Below are 23,184 nucleotides of genomic sequence, written 5' to 3' on the forward strand. Positions count from 1 at the left end.
GAGCTGGGGAGAAATCGTCCTCAGTTGTGGACCTACCAGGTGAGTGTAGAAAGCTGCTAGCGCTATAAGCTAATGTGCTGACGGTGTTGCCTAGAAACAGCAAACATTTTAGCCGTCGAGGCTAACGTTAACTAGCATACTACAGTATCTCACCTCAGGTTCTCCCTGAAGAACAGACAAACAGGCAATCTACACTTTTGTTTATTACAAGATGATTCGTGAACATGCAGAACTCAGCACTGAACAAAAACCCTGGCGTTTAGCTTTATAGAAATGAACAGACAAGCCATCTCTGTGTTTGGCTACATTGCTCAATGCTGCAAAAACACATTGTAAATAGAAACCTCTGATGCTCTCCAGAGCATCTTCTTTACATCCGCTTCCGCACAAGATCATTTGAGAGAATACAATCTGTAAAGGTTCTCCTTATGTGTGTGATAAAACCAGATTTCAAAATCGGTTATGAATTAAATACTCCTGTAGTCTGAGACCGGCTTAAAGGGGTCGTATTATAAGTCTTGATTTTGCTTGTGAGGTGTACTAGAATATGCTTTTAATGTTCGATTGTTCAAAAAACACATTATTTTTCACGTTTTACATTATTACAGCACCTCTCTCCCCAGTCTGTCTCAAACGTGGCATGCAAGTCCTTTTTCGGTGAAGCCCCTCCTTCCAAAATACGAAATGTGCTGTGATTGGTCAGCTGGTCCAGAGTGCTGTGATTGGTCAGCTGGTCCAGTGTACTGTGATTGGTCAGCTGGTGACTGGTCCAGTATACTGTAATTGGTCAGCTGGTCCAGTGTGCTGTAATTCGTTAGCTGGTCCAGTGTGCTGTGATTGGTCAGCTGGTCCAGTGTGCTGTGATTGGTCAGCTGGTCCAGTATGCTGTGATTGGTCAGCTGGTCCAGTGTGCTGCGATTGGTCAGCTGGTCCAGTGTGTTGTGATTGGCACCACATAGCGCATGTTCGTGAAATGTTCCACCCCTTACCATAACCGTGAGTTTCATCTGCTTATTTGGAAATATTAAGGATGCCGTCTATTTCAAACCAATTCAAGCCTATTTCAGACTTGACAAACAAGAGGATCGTCCAGAACGGATTTCATGCACGGATGCAAACACAGATTTTACAGGACGTTTCAGAGTGGTATGTTGTTGTTGTTTGTAATTTTCTCATACATTTTAGATGCGATGTTAATCACCATTTAATTGTGATATTTGTCTGTAAACTATGGTAATATAAACAGTCATCGATCACAAAACCCTGGCTAATTTTCCTAAGGGGCGGTGAACAGCCTTACAAAAGCTACAGTAAACATATCAACACTAATGTTGGCTAGCAGGCGAGCGGAGGCAAAGCTTTGCCCTTTGTTTACATCGTAGCAAAAACATAAAACGTATAATTGGAACCGTTAATAGAAAACGCAACTAGACATAAAAAAACATACTTACAATTTGTGATCCACAAACAACAGATTGTCCCGACAAAGTGGAAAGTGCTCCATTGCAGGAGAAGTTTTTGTGCCTAGCCTGCATTGTACTCTGGAAGCAGTTCAAAATGTGCAGTACGTATAACCGTTGTGGTTATAATGTTCAGGAACAGTTTAAAATAACTTTTAACCACTCTAAGTTCGTCAGCCTTAGGAAGGTCAAACAAATGAGTTTCGGAAACGGGGTGGAAAAAACAGCATCTCTTTGACGTAGCAGCAGCTCAACCAGGCCTCACGCCGTTTTTGCATATTCCATGGGCGGGAATTATTTAAATGAGTAACATTATGACTTCACAAAGCCTGGAAAAAAACATGTTTTTGTCCAAACGAGTCGTTCATTATAGTTCTTGGAAAGTGAATTCTGTTAAATAAAATATCTCCCTTTAGAGTGGACTTTGAGCTTTGTAACCTTGCAGATCTTTTTTGTGCTCAAACAGCAACACTACAGACTAACTAAAGTTGAAAAAGTGAAGAAAAAAACATAATAGGACATTTTTAAGACATTCGTGTGCATTCAGATCTTTCCAGCATGGCTTGATTGCAACATTCCACATGGCTAGTGTTACAATAGTCTTTTCTTCCCTATTGCGCACAGATAAATCATTAATAATAAATACCACAATATCCCATAAATAAAAAATAAGAAGAATTGTCCATTTTGATTTCATGGTGACTTTAAATAAATCTTTTATTTATTTTTTCAGAACTTCACATTAATATTAATTCAAATATTGTTGTTAAAATACCTATAACACAAATCAGTATTCATGACGCAATCCATGCATGGTAGCCTACAGTTTGTGTGCTGATCCTGTTAAAGAAATTAAACTTCTTTAGAATGTCATAGTTTTCCAGTTTAAGTATAATTATTGAACAATTATAAATAAATAATTTTTTTTAAATGCGAGTGACACATGAAAGTGCAGATTTTAAATGGTTTTCTCATAAGTGTATGTAGCTTGCTTAAAGCTACCTTACTCACCTGGCATTTCATTAATCACCTGTCATTTCATTAATCACCTGTGTGTTCAGGTCCATTAGGGTTTGGTGACAGATCTCCTGTAGTGCAGTAAAGAATCGCCTGCTGAGCCTTCTCTCGTCTTCTCACTTTATGGCCTTCAAAGTGGACTTCACAGGATACTCCATTTTAAGCGAGATTTCAATCAGAAGGATGGGAACATGTTCAGCTCAAAGCGGACTACAAACGACACAGGGAATAAGTGTACATCAATACATCACTTAACGTGACGTGGAGAGGGATATTTACACACCGATCAGTAGGCATCGCTACCACAAATAAGTTTGAATAAAATAAACGCGATGAAAAGGTGTTGACGCACGTTCCGACATGTGGTTTGTATGCGATTGTTCGCGGGTAGAAAAGGGCGCGAAATTCGACAGAACACAGTGCAAATGGAACTATCATGATTACGGGTTATTTTCATATTTAACATCCAACCCAATCATCCAAACATGAGAAATTCTTTCGATAGACCTTATTCACAGCAGCGCCATCTTTGATTTTTAATGGGAATGAAAGTGAGGCTGTGAGGGACAGACATGCATCTCTTCAGTGGGCTTTAGAGGAGCGCGGGGCACTACGTAACGCGGGGCTAGTTGTAACACCCTTGTTTTAAATACTTCCACACATGCTAGCATGACGAAACTTGGTGTATTTACTAGTTGCCATATCAAGACTATATAGAGAAAAAATTGCGCCAAAAGAATTGTTTTTTTTGGAAGATATCCGTAGACATTTATTAAACCATAGCAAAAGTAAATTTCTTAAGTAAATTTTTCATCTCTATTTTTTGTGTTTATTTAAAATTAGGCAAATCTGATATTATTTCAATCTCCAATATGTTATTTAACAGTTGAGATAGTTCTTTAATGCTTCGCTAACTAAGACACTAGCCGGGTTTCAGTTGTGCAGGCGGGGCATGTTGTCACAATGTGCCCCTATTAGAAATATGCTATTCTATTCTATACTTTTATTAATTCTATTGAGAAAACATGAGAAAAAGGTGAATAAAGACTGAGAGTCAATGTTCAGAAATGACTAATTATTTATTTGTTTTGAACTATGTTGTATAGCTGTGTTTTCCTGTGTTCGCAGTCAAAACTCAAAAAATGAGTTTATATTTAATTATTACAAAATGCCATTATTTTATATGAAAAAGTTAATAATTATATTTTATTTAGAAAATATTTTAGTTTGTCTTGTATATTTTTTTATTAGATCAGATAACATTTTAAGCTGTCATATATGGTCATGTTACAATGTCTATGGGGCATGTTGTCACATTTCACTTCCATTCTTTCGGGGTATATCAAGAAAAAAAGTATATACTGTATCAATAAAACAAAACCACATAATTGTACTAGACATCTGGGAAATTAATGTGGGAAAAAATAAATACTCAAAGTAGATTTACACAAACTGAGAAAGTCAAAAAGCGTTACTTTGTGCCCCGCTCTCCCCTAAACCTTTAATGTGTTTTTGGATTGTTCTGCTCATGAAACACTGATAAAATATCTTTCCAAGAAATTTCAGTTGACAAAAAAACTCCCGACAATATAAGCTGTGGAAAATCTAGGAGCTTTATACAGCTTTTTACAGCGGATGCCATTGGAAACACGGCAAGTCTATCCCTCACAGCCTCACTTTCATACCTGTCATGGCGGCGGCGCTGCTCTGAATAAGGTCTATTAAACCATATTCTATAAATGACCGTTTTATTAGTGTATTAGTGGTGGCCATTTACTGTAGGCTAGTGTGCCATCACACCACAACTCAGGTTCTGCCTTTGTGATGATGTTGTAGACTAGATGTATTTAGACATATAAACTAGCCAATTATTTAAAACATAACCCAGTGCATTATTGCTAATATTAATATTTTTGAATGAAACACTCTAAATAAAAATTCATGCCTAATATTGAGTGATGAAATCACTTCAACTGTCCTAAGAAACAAAAAGGCTTGGTTTTAAATGACAGTGTGTTTTAAAGAGGTTCAAAACTCTTTAATGAAATAAATAGAAAAACTTGCACACAAAAACACTGCATTAAATGAAAAGAAAAAGCAGCCTCAACTACTTTATCAAACAATTGTGGGTAGAAAAACAGACTAAAAGGTAAAAAATTGTACATCACCAATGTTGGTGTTCAACATACAAAAATACTATATGGAAATTAAAAACCGTATATATTACAATCAAAATTAATGTTAAATTACAATTATATTAAATACTATAAATCCTGTATAACATGCTGTTTGTTAAACTGTATTCTTAATCCAATTGTTAGATTTTTACTTTCAATAATTCACAACTCAGAAGAAAATACCCATAATTCATCATTCACATGCAAGAGTTATATTTTCTTAAACAGATGTTATGCTCCATGGTACACAGAGACAAATGCACGCTTTTTTTTTTTTTCCCGTCTTCCGTCTGTCTCTAATCTTTAATGACTACACACACTTTCCACAGCTGCATTCGACTGTCTTTTCCACATCCTGTGAGAAGGAACTGCCATCGTCGCACTGGAAGCTGTAGCGTCTGCGTCGTAGCCTGGATCCGCTACAGCAGAAGCCCGTATCCGGCCCGCACCCGCCGCCACACTCCACCCAGGACAGCGGCTGCGTGCTCCGGCACTGGACCTCGCCGCGCCAAACCCGATGGAAGTCCCGCACCGACTCGCCTTGGCAAGGAGCCACTGGAAGCAAAGGGTCATATCAGTGTTGGGGGTAACTCATCATTACAAGTAACTTGAGTTACGTAATCAGATTACTTTTTCAAGTAACTAGTTAAAGTAACGCATTACTTTTAAAATTTACAACAAAATATCTGAGTTACTTCTTCAAATAAGTAACCCGAGTTACTTTGTTTTCCCATTTATTGACTGACAGAGCTCTCCTGTCCACAAATCGAAGTGCCGAGGCGTTGTGTGTAGACATGATGGGTATTGTAGTTCTAGACTAAATGTGAGCATTTACTCATCTCACTTGCACAAAAAAAAAGATTCAATATTCCTCAAAATGAATAAAATCAGTGAAATGCATAATCAGAATACTATGCAAACCTCAAATAACTAAATATGTTAAATAAAACATACATTTTAATGCATTTAATCTCACTTTATTGACCAATGTACTTGCTTCTGACCCTCGATGATTCAGTTAAACCCTAAGCAAAAATGACTATAGATTTTTTTATTTTTTTATTGGTAAAGTAAGTGTTAAACTTTCTTCTATTCTTCCGTAATCCAGAACTGCAGCACAGCTGGAAGGTTTGCTTGAGTTGCGCCCTCTACTGTACACGCGTGAATTTGCATTTCCTTCAAGCCTGAAGCTTATTATTTCACTTTTATGTGTGAAAGGGTCTTTTCATTTGCATCAAAATATAACTTTTTCGTTATAAAAAAACAAGCCCAGCCCAGGTGAAAAGTAGTAACGCAAAAAATTACTTTTCTAAAAAAGTAACTAACGCAATTAGTTACTTTTTAAGGGAGTAACGCAATATCGGAATGCATTACTTTTCAAAGTAACTTTCCCCAACACTGATTATGATAATGGTTTGTTGTGTAAATGAGCAGCGTAATTTACCCATGTCACACAACTGGCCGCTGTAACCGCTGTCGCAAACGCACTGCGCCTGCCCCGTCTGAGACACCTCGCAGGAGCCGTGTTGGCATGAGAGCGCGGCACACGCGTGCTGTTGACTGCACAGCGGGCCGAGGAAACCGTCCACACACTCGCAGCGATACGACTGCAGGTCCACCGGGACACAGGTGCCGTGAACACACCTAACAGGAGGGCAGAGAGGGAGTTAGCATGGTTACAAACTGCATACGAGGGAAAGTGGTACTACGGTGATTGATGTCATATTAATGGATTATTTTACCAAAGGTATTTGTTTACATTTCTGTAGCTCAAACAGTTTCAAAACGCATCTTTTTCTCTCCATTTTGGCCGTCCATCCACACCGAGACAGCGTTTTGGTCAACGAAAACGAAGCTTTTTGAAAACGCTCTCCGAAGTGGCTAGCACACGTACATCACGGAGATGTCTATTTGATGCACGTGTTTACATCTACATTTAGAGTGTTTGCTCATCTGCAACACGTCTATAGGACGTGTCCTGTCAGATGTCAAATAGACGTTTAGAAAATGTCTTTTAGATGTTTATGATTTAGAATGTATGCAAACGTCTATCAGATGTTAGTAAACGGCAGATGCTTTCCAGATGAAGTGATCTTTAACAGACATCTTGTAGACGTACGTGTTCTATTTAAAGGGATAGTTCACTTTGAAATTAAATTTTGGTATGTTTTAGCTTACCTCAAGGGCATCCAAGATGTAGGTGTCTTTTTTTCCGCAGTAGTTTCAATTTTGATATTTTTAGGTCAAACCGTTCTTGTCTGTCAGTCATATAATGCAGGTCGATGGTCACTGTCTCAAAGAGCATGCACAGAGTCCAAATTAAAACAATTCCCCATCGTCCAAATTAAACAATTCCCCATCGTAAGTACACATTGATGGCCTAAGACACGAAACGAGCGGTTTGTGTGAGAAAACGAACAGTATTTATATAGTTTTTACCTCTTGTACGCAGACATGTCCGAGTGATCTGATCTGACGTGTACGCAGACTGGTGCATAGATATATACACTAGATGTTGATTTTTACCCCTTTACATACGATTTCAGTGCTCCAACAACCTCAAAACACCCCTCAGACATTCAAACTCAACAGAAAAGCATAATATTTTTAAAATATTTATATATATTTACATATTTTATATAAAATATATAACATTTTTATTTTATCTATAAAATATTTTTACCCAAATTTCATTAAACATGTTTGATATTATATATAATCACTTTAAATATATTATATTATATTATATTATATTATATTATATTATATTATATTATATTATATTATATTATATTATATTTAGTGCTGGGCAACAATTAATCGCATCCAAAATAAAAGTTTGTGTTTACATAATATATATGCGTGTACTCTGTATCATTATTTTGTATATATAAATATACATATATGCATGTATATATTTCAGATTTTGTATTTATTTATATATAAAATATTTATATATAATACAAATTATGTATGTATGTATATATATATTTCTTAAATATATACATGCATGTGTGTGTAATTATATATACACAATAATTATACACAGTACACGCATATATATTATGTAAACAGAAACTTTTATTTTGGATGCAATTAATCATTGCACAGCACTTTTTATATTATATTATATTATATTATATTATATTATATTATATTATATTATATTATAATAGTATATTTAAAGAATATATTTCTAGGCTAATAATATATAATGTTAATTTTATATATAATATTAGGTGAATATAAATGTAGGCTTTAACCTTGACCGCTAATTTGAAATGATTGTATAACATGATTTCCTCTGTTTAATGAGAATATATTTTATATTAGGCTTTCACATTAAATTACCTTGACCACTAATTTAAAATGATTGTATAACATGATGAATGTGAAACGTGCACATGAAGGCACGAGTACTGACTTGTTCTTCTGGCAGGGGTTGGTGGCGGCCGCCAGCAGGGGCTGATCGCAGTGCGGGCCGCCCCATCCCGGCTGACAGTGGCACACGGGCCCGACGCCAGAGTCCGGCTCACACACGCCGTTCCCGCAGCGCAGATCCTGACAGGCCGCGCACCCCGGCACCACTCCGGGCTTCATCTGGGTGTGTGTGAAGTCCTGCAGCTCGTTGTTAATGTACAGGTTACGAATGCAGCCTTGAAAACTGGATCCGTTGAGAGGCGGCCACTGGTTAAAAGACAGAGACTGCGCATTTTCAGGCATACCTGATGTGAAAAAAACATGCATTTAGAGATAGGACCAGCATAGGACCAGCATGCATGGGTATGGATGAAGATCTTACCCCCTACGTATAGTGGGGCGTCTCTGGTGAGGGGTTGGACGTGTCCCAAGCTGTCCAGAGTAGTAGGAAGCCCTCCATCAACTGAAAGGTTGACCATCCGGTCATAAGTGACCAATTCAACGGTATGAAACTGTCCGTCATTCACTATTTCAGAGCTGTGGAAACAGGTCAATGAGGCAGTGAGTTACAACAGAGATGTTTTTATATTAAAACATGAGCTTGGTCTTTATTGCACCTGTAAATGGTGCTGCCCGACTGACTTCCAGCATCATAGGTGACTTTGACATGTCCCTCATGTAACTGTACAGCGATGTGGTCATTGACGCCGTTGTAGAGAAGAATCCCATTGTCCTCAGCTGTGGAGACCTGAGAGAGAGAGAGTTCTATGAGTGTCGGCGCAATAAATACCAACGCTTGACACCAAATGCACCATTTTTGTTGCAAATATTCTAAGTACACTACTATTTAAAGAGATACTCCACTTTAAAATGAAAATTCTGTCATCATATACTCACCCTCATGTTGTTTCAACCCTTTATGAATTTCTTTCTTCTGCTGAACTGAAAGGAAGATATTTAGAAGAATATCAGTAAACAGACAGTTTCTGGTCTCATTGACTTCCATAGTAGGAAAAAAAGTCAATGAGACCAGAAACTGTCTGGTTACTGATATTCTTCTAAATATCTTCCTTTCTGTTCAGCAGAAGAAAGAAATTCATAAAAATGTATTTGAAATGCAGTAAAAACAGTAATATTGTGAAATATTATTACAATTAAAAATAACTGTATTCTATGTGAATATTTAGTAAAGTGTAACTTTTTCCTGCGATCAAAGCTGTATTTTCAGCATCATTACTCCAGTCTTCAGTGTCACATGATCCTTCAGAAATCATTCTGATATGATGATTTTCTATTTGCATTGTTTATTTGTTAATTTCATCTATTTTAAATATTTATTTATTTACATGTTGTTTATGTGTTTGCAATGTTTATTTACTTACATATTGATTTGCATATTTATTTATTTGCATCTATTTTAAATATTTATTTATTTATTTACATGTTTATTTATTGCATATAGCAATATTTATTTATTTATCTATTTATTTGCCATATTTATTTATTTGTTTGCATATTTTTGCTATATTTATTTATTTACATATATATTATTAAATATAAATGTATTTGCATATATTTACAATATTTATATATATTTGTTTCTTTATAGACGTGTCATGTCATTTACACAGTATGACAACTGCTGGAAACATATGACATGAGAATTGTTCATTCATGCACAGCCAACAGTGTAGATGCTGCTGTCATGACAACAGCAAAGTTTAAGATGCAGGGCAAGAAAGGTGGTCTGAGATATTAATTTAGTCATTAATTCCTGGCACAAGAATAGCACATTCATTTATTTTCACAATGATCGAATGATTTCTGTTATGTAATGAACGGTTAGCTGTACCTGTAGAGTGATGTTGGTCTGAGGCCAGTTTTTGACGTCGCTGAGCAGCAGGTACGAATCTCTGTCGATGAAGTTCACGCTGAGGAGCTTCTCACAGCTCGGGCCCCCGAACCCAGAGAGACACTGACACACTGCAGTACCGTCACTCTCCACACAGGGGGCGCCGTTCTCACAGAGCAACAACTCGCAGCCGGAGGGGGGAGAGAGAGACGCCTCGCATAACCGACCACTGCAACCAAACACTCAGTGTGACCCCAGAGAACACACAGCACAGAAATCTCAGCTCCACTGACATGATGAAGAAAGGGGAAACTCTCTCAAAACAAGAGTTTGCAAGTTCTTAGAAATTCACTTTATGTTTATACTGGTTTCATACAGTTTTGAAAACGTTTATAGCATTTTGAGACAAGGTTTCACTTAAATACTCTAAAAATGTCATATGGTGTAACCGTCGAGTAAAAAAGAATAACACATTTTACTGAATACACGTATTAAAATGTAATAATTTATGTTGGAAAAGTTTTTGTATATATTTTTCAATGTAATGGACCAAATGCATGGGTGTATTTTGCCATTTTTGGAAGATGTTTTGCATGAAAAGCACTATCTTGTTAATATCTCATGTTTTTGGTCTGCCCAGTTTTTAATCAGGACAGACTTTGAAGGACTTATTTTGTAAGATTGACCCAATTTTTATCACAAGTACATTTGAAAAATCTTGTATACAATAGAGTTATATATTCATCATTCTCAGTCTTTTTTCAGTTGAATTTGATCAAATGTTTGTATTTATTGTATTGTTTGTTTAATCAGTCTGTGAAGCTGTTATGGCAATACATTTAAATCCTACCGTCGAGTCACACCTCATGACATTATAGAACATGAATTCATCTTATTTGTCATAAAACGTCAAATTATCAGATATTTAAGTTTAATTCCCTGCATGCTTCTGAATGTTGGGCATACAACATGACTCTGATTTTGTAGACTTTATATATATATATATAAATATATTTTTTTTTATTTTTATTATTACAAATGAGAAATAATATTAAAAGATTATAATAAACTACTTAAGGTTTTCTTCAAGAATGTTGTTCTTTATTATGATATCAGGAAAGTTGCACCACCCTGATGTTTTTTGCTGCCCTAAAAATATTTTTAAAAATCAATATAGAATCCTGCTGTAAAGTGGATAACATTTGTAGCATTATTTTATATCATATTTTTTTATATTATTTCATAAAACATTTTTTTTTTCATTAATTTTGGAATATTTTTATATGAAATAGAAAAAATATTGTATTATAACATAATATAAAATAATATTTATATTTACATATTTTATATAAAATATAAAACATTATGTTATCTATAAAACATTTTAACGTTTTTATATTATATATTTTGTATTAGTCTTTCATATGAAGTAACCAGGGCAATAAAATTAAACTGGTTGTATAAGATAATTTCCATCATTATACAGTATATCAGGTGTTGACTCACCTGAAACCTTGTGGACAGACACATGTATATCCCGCCACATGATCCACACACCGCGCGCCGTTCTGGCAGTAATGCCCCTCGCATTCGTTAAAATCTATACTGCAGTCATCACCCACAAAACCAGGCGGACAGATGCATCTAAACACACAAACACACACTGTTTTCATTAAAGGTCATAAATGCCATTTATTTCATTATTTGAATGACCTTAAAATTATGCTTTTCAGCTGAAAGGACTATTCACACCAACAGCAAATATTTGCTAAACAGGATTTTGAATAGAAATTACACATTCCTATGGAGTTATTCAAATGGAGGAGGAAAATTAAAATTCATTGGGTGAAAGAGATGTTTTTTTTCATAAACAGGCTTTTTTTTTTCATCAAAATAATTTTCTCCTCAATTAAAAAAGTTGATAAAAAAGCTAATTAGTTTGCTCTCCTAAATACTTGATTATCTGTTTATATTCATACACTACCATTCAAAAGCTTGGGGTCAGTAAGTTTTTTTTATATAAAAAAACTCATATTTTTATTCATCAAGGATGCATTAAATTTATCAAAACTAACAGTAAAGACATTAATCATGTTACAAAAGATTTCTATTTCAAATAAATGTTGTTCTTTTAACCCTTAAATGCATTCCTCGGGTCTTTAGTGACCCAGGACGTCGTCATTCACTACCCTCTAAAAAAAATGATAAAAGAATTACGGTTTTCCCATTCATTTTTTGTAAAAAAAAAAAAAGAAAATGTACAGGGTCACTGACGACCCGAGGCGTGCAAGTATATTTTTTCTGCACAACAATAATTTAATCAATGAAATTCAAACTTTATTCCACAAGGTGGCAATGTGTGATACACAATGATGAATGTCTAGGTTACTAATGTAATCCCGTTCCCTGAAGGAGTGAACAGAGACGATGTAAACTGATGAATGGGGATCTCACATTAGAGCCCAATCACCTCAGAGTGTAACAAAACAAGCTAATGGACATAGGCAAGCGAGATTTGCATCGCGAACCCCGCCCAGCAAAGGGAAACGCGGTGCGCTCACATAGTTAAGTTTTGCGCTGAGGAGCCGAGATGGTGTGTCCCGGCCATTCAGCGGTGGCACAGAAATCGTGGCGATGGGAAGTAACGTCCTTCAGGGAATGGAGGTTACATTAGTAACATAGACGCAGAGAGACGCAAGACTTTAACGCAGAGAAATACCAATCACTGCCGTTACTTCAGTGAGACCATTTGGATAACACTGGGAAAGCGTGCCTACTCCAAATGGAAAGGTTCGCTACGGAGACCACACCCTGCCCGTAAGGAGGTAGCATGTGGGAATTACAAAAATGTCTGACCATTAGGGCAGTGCTATATATGGAAGGTCTCTGTGGTAGATCCAGCCTAGCTAGGGTGAAGTCAATACCGGCTTCAAGTCAAGTCAAGAGATGGCAGGGCAGGGCAGGCTCTGCTGAGGGAAAGACATGGGTTCGCCAATAGGGAAGTCGTACCGTGGAAGAATACACATGTGGGATTGCCCGTAGGGGAGGAACTCCAAGCAGGGTTCGCCAGGTGGGAAACTCACCTGTGGAGCAAATAGCACACCTATCCAATCCTAAGAGGGGAGTTGCACTGCAAGTGAGACACCGAGCAGGTCCTCAGTGTTACTGGTTACTTGTAGCAGGTACACGAGAGGACACAGGCTCTAGACAGAGATTGTTAAACCTTGCAAACATGTTAGGTGTCGCCCAGCCCACAGCTCTACAAATGTCTGCCGGGGAGGTGCCAAAGCCAAAGCCCAGGAGGAGGCAATGCTCCAAATGGAGAGAGCTCTCACCCCAATGGGGTCATGGGTGGTCCTGATTTGCCAAGACTATGGCATCCACTAACCAGTGGGTTAACCTCTGCTTGGAGACAGTCTTTCCCTTCTGCTGGCCTGCGTAACAGATAAAGAGCTGGTCTGAGGTACTGAAGCTCTGCGTGAGGTCCACATACAAGCTCATAGCGAGGATGGGACAGAGCAGAGCCAGGGCTGTGCTTGCAGGCTCACCCCCTGATCCCTGAAAGGGCTGGTGGGAACCTTGGGCACATATCCGGGCAAGGATCTCAGGATCACGTGAGAGTTGGCTGGCCTGAATTCCAAGCACGATTTGTCGACTGAAAATTCCTGCAAGTCCACTACCCTCTTGACAGAAGAAAGCACAGTCAGGAGCGCTGTCTTGAGAGACAGGATCTTAAGCTCTAATGACTGCAGCGACTCAAAGGGCGCTCCGCACAAGGCTAACAAGGCCAAGGAGAGGTCACAAGAGGGTACAAGGTGGGGGCAGGGAGGATTCAGCCTCCTCGCACCCCTCAGGAACCTGCTGATCTGTCTGCTGATCCCACAGAATTGCACAACATACACTTTGAGGGTGGAGGGAGACAGCCTTCGCTGCAACTCTTCTTGCAGGAAGGAAAGCACTGATCTGATTGGGCACTTCTGGGGACTTCTCGGTGAGAACACCACCACTCAATGAACAGGTTCCACTTCAGAGCGTAAGCGCGCCTTGTAGAGGGCGCTCTCGCTGAAGTGATATTGTCCACCACCGCTGGGGGTAGGTCACCTAAATTCTCTGCGTTCCATCCAGAAACCACACGTGGAGGATCCAGAGGTTAGGACGCAGGTGCCATAAGGTGCCCCATCTCTGAGAAAGGAGGTCCTTCCTCAGAGGAATTCGCAAGGGAGGGGCTGTCCTGAGGAGACACAGTTCTGGGAACTAGGTCCGGTTGGGCCAGTAGGGCGCAACTAACAAGACCTGCTACTTGGCCTCCCTAACCTTGCACAGAGTCTGTGCAAGAAGGCTTACTGGGGGGCCAAGTGTGTGCCAGCACATTTGTGCCAAGGGTCCCCTCAGTCAGGGAGTAGAACAACTGGCAGTGGGACGTGTCCAGAGAGGCAAACAGGTCTACCAAATCAGCTGGACCGTCTGGGGGTGGAGTCTCCATTCTCCCGGGAGTGTGGGCTGTTGTGAAAGCTCGTCGGCTGCACGATTGAGCTCGTCCGGGATATGAATGACTGTGGCTTTCAGTAAAAAAGTTGTCCTGCCTCTGAACGAATTCAGGCAGTTCAGCACCAACTGAGTACATTTGTTTGTGCGACGTGCTGTCATGTTGACTGAATCCAACTCCATACCGAGAAAAAATATCCTCTGCAAGGGGGAGAGTTTGCTCTTTTCCCAGTTGACCCAAAGCCCAAGATGGCTGAGGTTCCTGTGTTCACACAGCTGCTCCCAAAAGTGGGCCAGGATGAGTGGCCCAGGATGAACTGCTGGGTAAAGTTCTTGACTACGTCGCTGAAGAGGCCGGTCTAGGAGATAGGAGAGTAGAGAAAACTATATTTGTCGGTCTTCCTCATATCTGCCAGGTTCAGCCAGATGGTGTTCCTGGACCAGAAGAGTGGACATCGTCTGCCCAAGGGACCGCGCAGTGACTTTCGTCGCAAATAGGGTGAGATCCTTCGCTGTACGCAGTTCCTGCATCAAGCCAGGGTCAGAGTCTTTGAGTGCCTTGGCCCAATAGACTTACAGGACGGCAATGGTGTGCAAGGCAGAGGCAGCCTGTCGAGCAGCTCTGTAAGCCTTGCCCATAAGCAGAGACACAAACTTACAGGCCTTGGATGGGAGACGTGGATTACCCTGCCAGGCGACAGCGCTTTGTGGACACCTAACGCGCCGTCACAACAACACTCTCTGGAGAGCTTCTTCCGGGTTTATAGATCACTCGTACCAATGATTGCAGAGCAGAAATTACGAAACACTTAGCTCCGAAGCGAAAGCTCAACTGAGCGAGCGCACCGCGCTTCACAATGCAAATCTCTCTTTCCAGTGTCTATTGGCTTATTTTGTTAAACTCCAAGGTGACTGGGTTCTCAGGCAAGATCCCAATTCGTCAGTTCATGTCTGACGTAACGTTGAACGTGACTGATTGATAGGGAAATGACATTTCGCTCATAGTTACTGCAGGCAGAAAACAAAAGAAAAAGAAGTATCATCAGCAAAACTTGAAATGGCTCAGCGATTTACTGCAGTCCTGAACGCAATACAAAATTAGTGTCACTGTCACTTGATGGTGAATCAAAATATTGATCTTGAAGATGTTGAAAATTATAGTTTTGAGAATATGTTTGAGATCGTGAATATCAACCATATGCTGAATGTACTGAGGAAATGAGCTCTGACGAGGACAGTGATGCTGGTATAAAACATCTGCTCAAAACTGAACAATTCCAAGCTCCAATTGTTCCTCTAATTTCAGGAGAGTTTTATATTATCGCGACAGGAAGAGATCCATCCGTGTTAAATATAGATCCGGGTCGCTAAAGACCTGAATATGTAATAATGATTGGTAAAACATTCATGCATTTAAGGGTTAAACGTTCTATTCATCAAAGAATCCTTAAAAAAAAAAAAGAAATCACAGTTTCCACAAAAATGTGTAGCAGCACAACTGTTTTCAACATTGATAATAATCAGAAACGTTTCTTGAGCAGCAAATCAGCGTATCAGAATGATTTCTGAAGGATCATGTGACACTGAAGAATTGAGTGATGATGCTGAAAACTCAGCTTTACCATCACAGGAATAAATGACATTTCACAATATATTCACAAAGGAAACAGTTATTTTAAATTGTACAATTATTTCGCAACTTTTTTGAATTTTTATGCAGCCCTGGTGAGCAAAAAATAATACAGCCCCGGAAGTGCATGAATTTTTTATTATATATATAATAATAAAAAAAATTATAATATGCTTTTTTTTTTTTTTTAGCTGTCTGCAACCACATCAGAATTGGGTCACAACCCAGAATTGGGATGCAACCATTTTTGGGTTGCAACCCAAGGTGATAACGTGTAATATTGCACGCCATATTTACAATAACAATAAGCTAATAATAACAATAAGCTAAACGCAGCAGCACAACTAGCACTTACTTCGGTCCTGTGACGGTCGGTATACAAGTAGAGCCGCGATGACAAGGATTCTGGCCAGGATAACACAGATCTTCCTCATACTCTTCACACTTTGGCCCTGTAATGCACATTCACACTTTCTTTACCAATCCAAATCACATTCTATCTACAAGGACAATCTGTCCATATGAATCACTGGGTCAGTATAAATCAATATCAGTATGTACCTGAGAAGGGGTGCGGACAGACGCAGGTGTAGTTTCCCACTCCGTCCACACAGATGGTGCCATTTTCACACTTGTTATCCACACAATCGTCAACATCCACCTCACAGAACTGACCGTCGTATCCCAGAGGACACATGCAACTAGACAGACGTGCAAAAGTCAACTTCATGTTTCTTGTTTTAATCGTCAACGGAATAACAAGATGTGTGTTCTCACCTGAAGCCTTTTCTAGCCTCTTCGCTATAACAGGTGCCTCCATTTACACATGGATTGCATTCACAAGCGCTGACAGAGACCTCACAGTTTTTACCCTATAAATACCAACATGCAGCAGACAGACTTTTAGGAATGTTCTTTTGAATGCTCTTTAACAATCCAATGCAATAAAACACATATAGAATCTGTGGCACAGGGCCGCGGGAAGAGGTTTTAGGTTGGGGGTGCTGATTTTCTTTTGGGGGGGGGGGGGGGGGGTAGGTAGGTAGGGGCGTAACCACTTTTGAATAAGAAACAATATCAAGACTATAAAACTCCTCAAAAAACGCGCACACACTCAAACCTGACTGCACATCACATTTTTGACTTTATTGATTCTGCTTTTATTCCGGAGTCCCTTTTATTTTATTGCTCCGGAGTCGCATATCAGTCACAAAATGCGCCACGGGGAAGAAAAAAACATCTATAGCCTAAGTCGCACTGGACAAAGTCGCATTTTTTTATTTATTTTTTTCACAAAAAATAAATAAAAAAATGTTACAGACAGTTCTCCTTTAGGGACGTGAGCGCTCTAAAGCGGCACTAAAATAATGTTTTAAAACTTTCACAGAGACCTCAAACTGAAAGCACAAAGCCTGTCTTTAAATTTAATTTCGTTTTGTATTAATTGTATCTTAATTTTAATCGATGTTTCATCAACAAATTGTCTGGATTTAATAAGAAGTAGCCTAAATATAGGCTATTAGAAAATAAATAATCAGGATACGGAGGCGCTGGCGAACTTGGAGCTCGTCTCATAATGAAACTCAGCGTAGGCCTATAAGGTAGCCTATTGCCTCACAGACCTGAGACATATAGATAGCTTGAAATGTCTACTTTTAAGCAGAACAATTCAAAACGAAAGAAAACAGCTGCGCTGCTTATGTAATTCGTATGAAATGTGCATTTCTCTCTGGCGCTGCGAAGATCGCGAGTCGTCAACTTCATCTGTCTAGCTGACACTGACATAAAAAATAACTGTTTTATTAGTAAACAATTAAAATGTCTCCTGCTATATTTTACATATTTGCCTGTTCCTTACAAAACACTGACAGTGGGGTTTTTTTTTTTTTTTTTTTTTTTTGAGCAGCTGCGGACAAATTCTTTCGACACACACACACACAATATTACGTAACACTCTGCGCTTATGTTTTAAAAAGATTTTACATGTTTTAAAAAGATTTAACATATAAATAACAATTTTTAAATAGCCCACTTAAAGTGTTTATTACAAATAAATGACTAAATGCGTTGCATTTACAATTCTGTGAAAACAGGGGGTGCTGCAGCACTCCCAGCACCCCCACTTCCCGCGGCCCTGCTGTGGCATGTTGTAAGTTACGCAGAAAATAATTCCTACTTTAAAAAGAAAATGTTTTTGCAATAATATGCTTTCAATGGAAGTCTATAGGGCACGACATTCATATGGGGCATTTTTGGTTCTTATATTCTATAGAAATGTGTGCTGTTTTAGATATTTAATTGATTTAAGAAGTCTAAACCCTCCTTTTAGCAGTCGGACTGCTCTTCTTGGCGGATGAACTTCTGGATATGTGTTTCAGTATTCCTGTGAGTGGGTTAACCGGCTTTATGTGGTCAAAATTGGATGCGTGTAGTTATTGTTAACTAAAATTGTTTAAAAAAAACTATGTATTCATTGAAATAAGGCTGAAATAAAATATAAATACTAGTTTACTACTAACTTTTTGGAATTTTTTCCCCCCATAAATTTAAATAAAACTGACATAAAATAAATATAATTACATATTAGAATTAAAACGTTAGAAAATTGACGCCTCACTATTGGCCGATACTGGTCACATGACACATGCGTGTGATGCTGACGCAGCAGCTGACCAATAGTGAGGCGGCATTTTGACAGAACCAGGAAGGGCTGCACTGTTCACATTATGTCAGCAGTGTAGGAGTTTGTTTGTGGCGCTCAGTGACTGGTGTCTGTCTAAAGGTCCGAAAATTGTTGTCCGAAATCTTCGCATGTTAAGAAAAAAATACGACCTGTCAATCACGTTTACACACTGCCTCCGAAACTTTCGTCCGTCATAAAAAAATTCGGATTGGATTTGATTTTCTGCGTTTTTTGCATTTGTAGCAAGCATTTTGAGAGGTGTTTTGACAATTCAGAGACACCGACTTCCGAAAACGAAAAAACGCATATGAAAATTTCGGGACCTTTAAAGTTCGTGTGAATTTTATTTGGGGAGGAGTTTAAATGATTGTGTTAATTGATAGTATATCAGGTATATTGTCAGTGCATTGAACCTGGAATATTTTAGCAGCACTTCTCAGTAATGTATGATCAGGACCTTGTAACCCTGCAGACAGCTGCACTTGTACTGATGCACGGGGTCGTCATGGCACCGGCCTTGATTCTGGCAAGGGTTTGAAGAACACGGGCTGCATTTCCCAGACACAGACGGATCCACGGGACCTGAGGAAGATCAGACCTCTTCAAGCGTCATCCTGAAGGGAAATGTTCTTTCTTTCTCTGATGTTTCTCACCCACCTGTGCATTGGAAGGTATTGCCTGGTGTTGTGAGCAGTAGTTTTCCCTCCATACCCCGCGGCCCGGAACAACGGGCGATGCCGGGTTCCTTGTACCCGCTTTTCACCCAATCAGAAAGCCAACGCAGCCGACAGTCACAGTACAGCGGGTTTGCCCCAATGGCCCTTGAGAAATTTAATCGCAGAAAACACATATGGATGTAAAGTGCAAAACAAATGAAGTGGCGGACATGGTGAGTATTTGTTTGACAGTAAATTCATGCATTCGCATCTTATCCAAAATGCAAATTTCGACATATTGGCAGTTGTAAAATGTCCATTTATTTATACTTTTCCGTATTATTAATTTAAAAATTATTTAAATGTTTATTTTGTATTAAAAAAAATTGGCCATTTTAAATGATGTCTAAAATGTCTTAAAATTTTATTTTTATTTAAAAAAAATCTGCGTTATTAAATTTAGGTAAACACTTAAAATTTCCAAATAAAACAATTACTTATGGAAACATTAAAAATTAAATAATAATATTTGGAAATTGAAATAATCCAAAAAAAAATAAAAAAAATATTTGATTAAAAAAAAAACATTTGCAACTAACTGAAAAGAATTACAAAAAATGACTAAAACTGAAATAAAAATGTATTTGAGCTATATAAAAAGAAGAAAAAAACAACAAAAAACTGACAAATAATTTTAAACTTAATTTTAATGTGTCTATTTTTTTTATTTTTTTTTACTTTATTACATTTATGTAAAGCACTTAGAATTTCCAAATAAAATTAAAATAATAACTTGTGGGAAACAAAATGTAAGATTATTTTTCGGTAACTGAAATAAAGCTAAAATAAATCAAATAAAAACGTAAAAGGCAAAAAAGCATTGGCAACAAACTGAAATAAATTACTAAAAAATTACAAGAGAAACTTAAATAAAAATTAATTAAATTACACAAAAACATTATTGAGCCATTTACTTAATTCCTGAATGAATCAGCCGTTTGAACGAATCGAATTAATGAAAGAATCAATGACTTGCTCATTAAGACATTTACCGCCTCCTACTGGCAGTTTCAGTTTCTTTTTTAGAGTGTCATTTCATTTCAAATTAATTTCAGCTGCAATAAACGGTCTGTTAATATATCTAAATACCAATTCAGATGCAGCTTCTGAAAGAGAATGTGTAATAAATTCTATGTTAAATCAAATAAAATATATTTTTCAAAAGCTACGGTTTGACTCTCATTTAACACAATAATGACTTTAAATGATCTTTTGGGGGTAATTTCTCAGCCAAATTTGATGTGCGATTAACTTGCGATTAATTAAACTAATTAATCGGCACATCATGTAATTAATTAGATACAAAATTTGAATCACTTGACAAAATATAAACTTTTCAACAAAAATTATAAGTAGTGCCTTGGCAACTAGCTGAAATAAATGACTAAAGATTACTAAAGCTGAAAGTTATATAAAAATTAATAGAAATGACAAAAGCACATAGTAAATGATTAAACTTTGCCATATACCTTTAAGTGCGGACGAGAAGCGCTCGTCTTTGCATGTGCATGTGTGAAAGTATCTGTACAGAGACAAAACAGGTGTGACTCACAGGTGTGATAGAGATGCAGCATCTCTGAAGATTTCTTGGTGTAATTCAGATATATTGTTGCCATGGAGAGATCTGCAAAAAAAATTGACAACAGCGAGGAGAAAACGTGTGGGTTGAGGGGAGGTCAAACGATTATATCTATATGTCTGTTAAAGCACACTGCTTTCACCATCATAAAAACATGAATTTCTGTAAGACAATAGAAGTGTTTCCAGAGGAACTCACAGCAGTCGAAGAGAGGACAGTCCTTTAAACACAAGAGGAGGGATACAGCGCAGGGCGTTATAACTCAAGATGCTGTAAATCACCACAACACAAGCCAGAGGATTATAGAAACAGTGGAAAAGTCAGTGGAAAAGTGTGTGTGTGTGTGTGTGTGTGTGTGTGTTTCAGGCTCACAGTGTGGTCAGCTGACTCATGTTGGAGAAAGACGAGTTCGACAAGGAACTGATTTTATTGTTGCTCAGGTCACTGAAATAAAGCACAAAGATATTTAACATGTCATTAAGTGAAACATTATAATAATTATAATTTCCAGTTTTATTTCTTGTTTTTTTTAATTGTTCGTATTAATGTGTTGTTTATTTAATCCTTTTCTTGTATTCTTATCAAGTGAAACATTACACAATAATAATTACAATAGAATGTTATTATTATTATTAATGTATATAATACTTAATATTGCAATATTAAATAATTAATTATATACTATAACAGCAAGAATAATAATTACTATTATTAAAGTGTTTAATATTATATAACATATTTTTATATTCTATTATTATTTATACAACAATAATATACGATTTTTTCACTATATTTTTATTTAGTTTTAATCTCATTATTATTTTTAGTAGTATTAATTTTATAATTTGTCATTATTTGTACTCTCATCAAGTGAAACATTTAATAATGATAAAATTATTATTATTTTAGTTGTTGTTATTGTATATAATAATACATAATATTATGTTGTAATATTATATTATTAGTGATATATATATATATATATATATATATATATATATATATACATATATATATATTACACAATGTAATATTGTAATATTCTCACATACATTTTATATGATATCACAACAACAATTATTATTAGTAGTAGTAATAAATCAATGTATATAGTATTATATAATACAGTAAGAGTATTTGACAAATTATATAATAATAATAATAATATCCTTTTAAATAATGAATATATCTTAAAAATTGCATTATAATACAATAATAATAATACTGTTATTATCAATGTTGATGTATATATTATTTAATAATATAATGTTGAAATATTATAATTTTATAACAACAACAATAATAATAGTGAATATATATATATACACCATCATTTTATTTAAATTACATAACTTTATCATTTGCTTAAATACTAAGTGTACAATGACAGTAAAGCTGAATCTAATCGTGATCTTGAATATGAACATAAACACAGTCTGCCCCCAGTGGCTGAGCATGGCAGTGCAGGAGTGAACCGAGGTCAACACTCACACCAGCTGCAGGTGTTTGAACGCTGAGAGCTCTTTGGGAACCGCGGCAAACAGATTCCCATCCAGGTATCTATGGAGACAGAGAGAGTTCATGAGGCGTCCAAACAAAGCCAGACAGGAATCCCGACAGCGTTTGCATAAGCCCTTGCGCCCACCCGAACATGACTCACAGTTCAGTGACATTGTGTGGGACGCCACGGGGTAAACCGAGCAAGTGTTTGTTGCTGCAGCGCACCACCGACTCCAGACAAGTGCACTCCTCTGGGCACTGCGGCTTAGGGACGCAGCTCCGGTCGTCTTCAGTCATCGCTGGAGGAGTGTGTGGAACAGATATATTCAGAAATACAGTCATAAATAAAAACAATAGCATGGTATATTAAATTGAATACTTAAAAATGAAAAAAAGCATTCGACCTGCCAAATGATGAAGAGACAATGATAAACTCAAATATAAAAGACACAAAGGGCCCTATCATACACCCGGCGCAATGTGGCGCGACGTAAGTGTTTTTTGCTAGTTTCAGCCCGACGCAGTTATCATTTTCACATCCTGCGTCACATTGTTTAAATAGCAAATACATTTGCGCCCATTTGTGCGCCATGGGCTGCTGGTCTGAAAACGAGGTGTGTTCAGGCGCATTGTTGGCGCGTTGCTATTTTGAGGCAACAGAAATA

The 23,184-nt window shown here is 37.4% G+C and overlaps 1 protein-coding gene across 1 annotated transcript in view; it reads right to left on the reverse strand.

Annotated features, from left to right (window-relative positions):
• Positions 1–4,938: 4,938 nt before the first annotated feature.
• The window catches only part of slit1b (slit homolog 1b), a 48,735-nt gene continuing 30,489 nt past the window's right edge, over positions 4,939–23,184 (reverse strand). The window contains exons 21-37 of the mRNA XM_082137964.1: positions 22,680–22,818; positions 22,511–22,579; positions 21,392–21,463; positions 21,218–21,289; positions 20,993–21,064; positions 19,382–19,545; positions 19,182–19,306; positions 16,819–16,913; positions 16,603–16,742; positions 16,397–16,493; positions 11,433–11,570; positions 9,927–10,155; positions 8,692–8,822; positions 8,457–8,611; positions 8,079–8,379; positions 6,099–6,298; positions 4,939–5,209 (exon numbers count right to left, since the gene is read on the reverse strand). Of these exons, the coding sequence (XP_081994090.1) occupies positions 4,965–5,209; positions 6,099–6,298; positions 8,079–8,379; positions 8,457–8,611; positions 8,692–8,822; positions 9,927–10,155; positions 11,433–11,570; positions 16,397–16,493; positions 16,603–16,742; positions 16,819–16,913; positions 19,182–19,306; positions 19,382–19,545; positions 20,993–21,064; positions 21,218–21,289; positions 21,392–21,463; positions 22,511–22,579; positions 22,680–22,818 (2,444 nt within the window). The 3' untranslated portion in view covers positions 4,939–4,964. The remainder of the gene's footprint in view (positions 5,210–6,098; positions 6,299–8,078; positions 8,380–8,456; positions 8,612–8,691; positions 8,823–9,926; positions 10,156–11,432; positions 11,571–16,396; positions 16,494–16,602; positions 16,743–16,818; positions 16,914–19,181; positions 19,307–19,381; positions 19,546–20,992; positions 21,065–21,217; positions 21,290–21,391; positions 21,464–22,510; positions 22,580–22,679; positions 22,819–23,184) is intronic.

The sequence above is a fragment of the Leuciscus leuciscus genome, assembly GCF_965113295.1.
Source record: "Leuciscus leuciscus genome assembly, chromosome: 15".
In the NCBI taxonomy this organism is placed as follows: domain Eukaryota; kingdom Metazoa; phylum Chordata; class Actinopteri; order Cypriniformes; family Leuciscidae; genus Leuciscus; species Leuciscus leuciscus.